General features: G+C 35.5%; 1 protein-coding gene across 1 annotated transcript in view; it reads right to left on the reverse strand.

The window, feature by feature from the left end:
- Positions 1–6: 6 nt before the first annotated feature.
- LOC108724398 (fatty acid synthase-like) overlaps positions 7–1716 on the reverse strand; it is a gene marked incomplete at its 3' end in the record, with an annotated part of 23600 nt that continues 21890 nt past the window's right edge. Inside the window, exons 11-13 of the mRNA XM_018450754.1 lie at positions 1411–1710; positions 296–1314; positions 7–114 (exon numbers count right to left, since the gene is read on the reverse strand). Coding sequence (XP_018306256.1) covers positions 7–114; positions 296–1314; positions 1411–1710 — 1427 coding nt within the window. The remainder of the gene's footprint in view (positions 115–295; positions 1315–1410; positions 1711–1716) is intronic.

Here is a 1716-nt window from a genome sequence, read left to right on the forward strand (position 1 = left end):
CATTATATCTTTAAAATTCAGAGATGAGTAAATAACATGCACCAAATCCTCACGACAACACACGTCTGATAGGTTATTCTCTATCCAACAAAATGTACTTAAGTCGCCACGAATCTATGAAAACAGGAAGTTTGTATTATGACCCGACGTATACAAAACAGAAATTTAAAAAGAAGCTTTGTAGGAGTATTCAATCCTCCGTCCGATAAGTAGAATTATGCATTTAAGAGACAAACGACAGATAATGTTATAAGGATGAAGACCAATATGTGTTAAAAAAAAAGTTTGTATTTACCGTTTGACAAATATGAGCGGTAGGTACAGGTTTTGCTTCGGGTTGTGGTAATTTTAAATATCTGTATGATCCCCAGGTTTTATTAGATCGCAATACATTAATGGTCATATCTTTCTGCAATTGTTGTAAGTAGAAGGGATCCTGAAGACAGAATTTAGGGGCCTCTTTATCTTGAACGAGCACACTTCTTACAAGTTTTCCGCCTGGTTCTTTTCTCAAGCAATTAATAAAACCCAATAAACCACATTCAAAATCTCTCTCTCCAACAATTATGATTCTATTATTCTCATCGAGCTTGTTCTCATCGTTCACCAGCGGCTTTAGATTCTCCAGCCAATTGAAGTTATTGTTATTTATGTGGACAACAATCCTTTTTTCTATCAAAATTTTCTTCTTCAGAAGCACAATCATTTCTTCATCAGTGCACTTTTCAAGAACAACATTTAATTCGTACTGTTGTAAATGTTTCGTATAGTCGATCGTGCCATATTTTTCACGCGTCAACAGGAAACCACCATCTCTCAAAAATGGCAATAGTTGCTCTAACGATTCGTATGGTTTGGTCAAAAGGTTGAATCCAGCAACAATTAAAGCTCCATCATCTGAAAATGGTTTTTCAGAATCTCTGATTGAAAAGTTTTGCGATAAATCTTCTGCACTAAAACGATTCGGTGATGTTAATAGAGTGATACTCGTTTGTATTAACGGCATATCATCAAATGCCTCAAGCAGCAGCGAAGATGAGAGATATTCTAATGCAACATCATCTTCATTTTTCACTAGTTCCACAACTTTCACATTGATAATTTGATGATCTTCCAGAGCGAGTTGTGCTGATATTCGAATTGCTTCGTTTAAAGGAATCTTAGCGCGATCACAATGAGCTACAAATGTATATTCCTCAAGAACAGCATCTTGGGCTAAATTCCGGCGATTGATTTGAGTGATTTTAAGACCTCGTATCTCTATTCCACCAGCTTTAATCGTGTCTATTTCTTTGTATATTTGTATCGGTAATGCTGCAATAATATAAAATAGTACACTTTATGCCAGAGATTTTTTATACGATATTTATGTATTGAACAAATAACTTTCAGTAATTGAAGAACAATTACGTTTATCAATGTCTGTTGTAACTTCTCCACTATCCGTGATATTCTGTAGCTTGCAAGCGTGAAGCATTGGATTGATCACTATTTTTTGAATACTCGTAGGAACATACAGATCTCTAGTATCATATCCGATAAGTTTCATCTGTAACATAGAGTCCATAAATGTTACCCAATTATTTCTCCAAATGATGTGTCCTTTTTGGCTCGATATAGATGCACTCTTCAATCCACGAAACCAGCCGCTGTACTGATATCCACGCAATTTCAGTTCCTTGTAGATATCACGTGTGGTCATGAGTTCGTCTTCAT

Source organism: Mycetomoellerius zeteki, unplaced genomic scaffold, assembly GCF_001594055.1.
Source record: "Mycetomoellerius zeteki isolate Tzet28-1 unplaced genomic scaffold, Tzet1.0 scaffold295, whole genome shotgun sequence".
Classification (NCBI taxonomy): Eukaryota; Metazoa; Arthropoda; class Insecta; order Hymenoptera; family Formicidae; genus Mycetomoellerius; species Mycetomoellerius zeteki.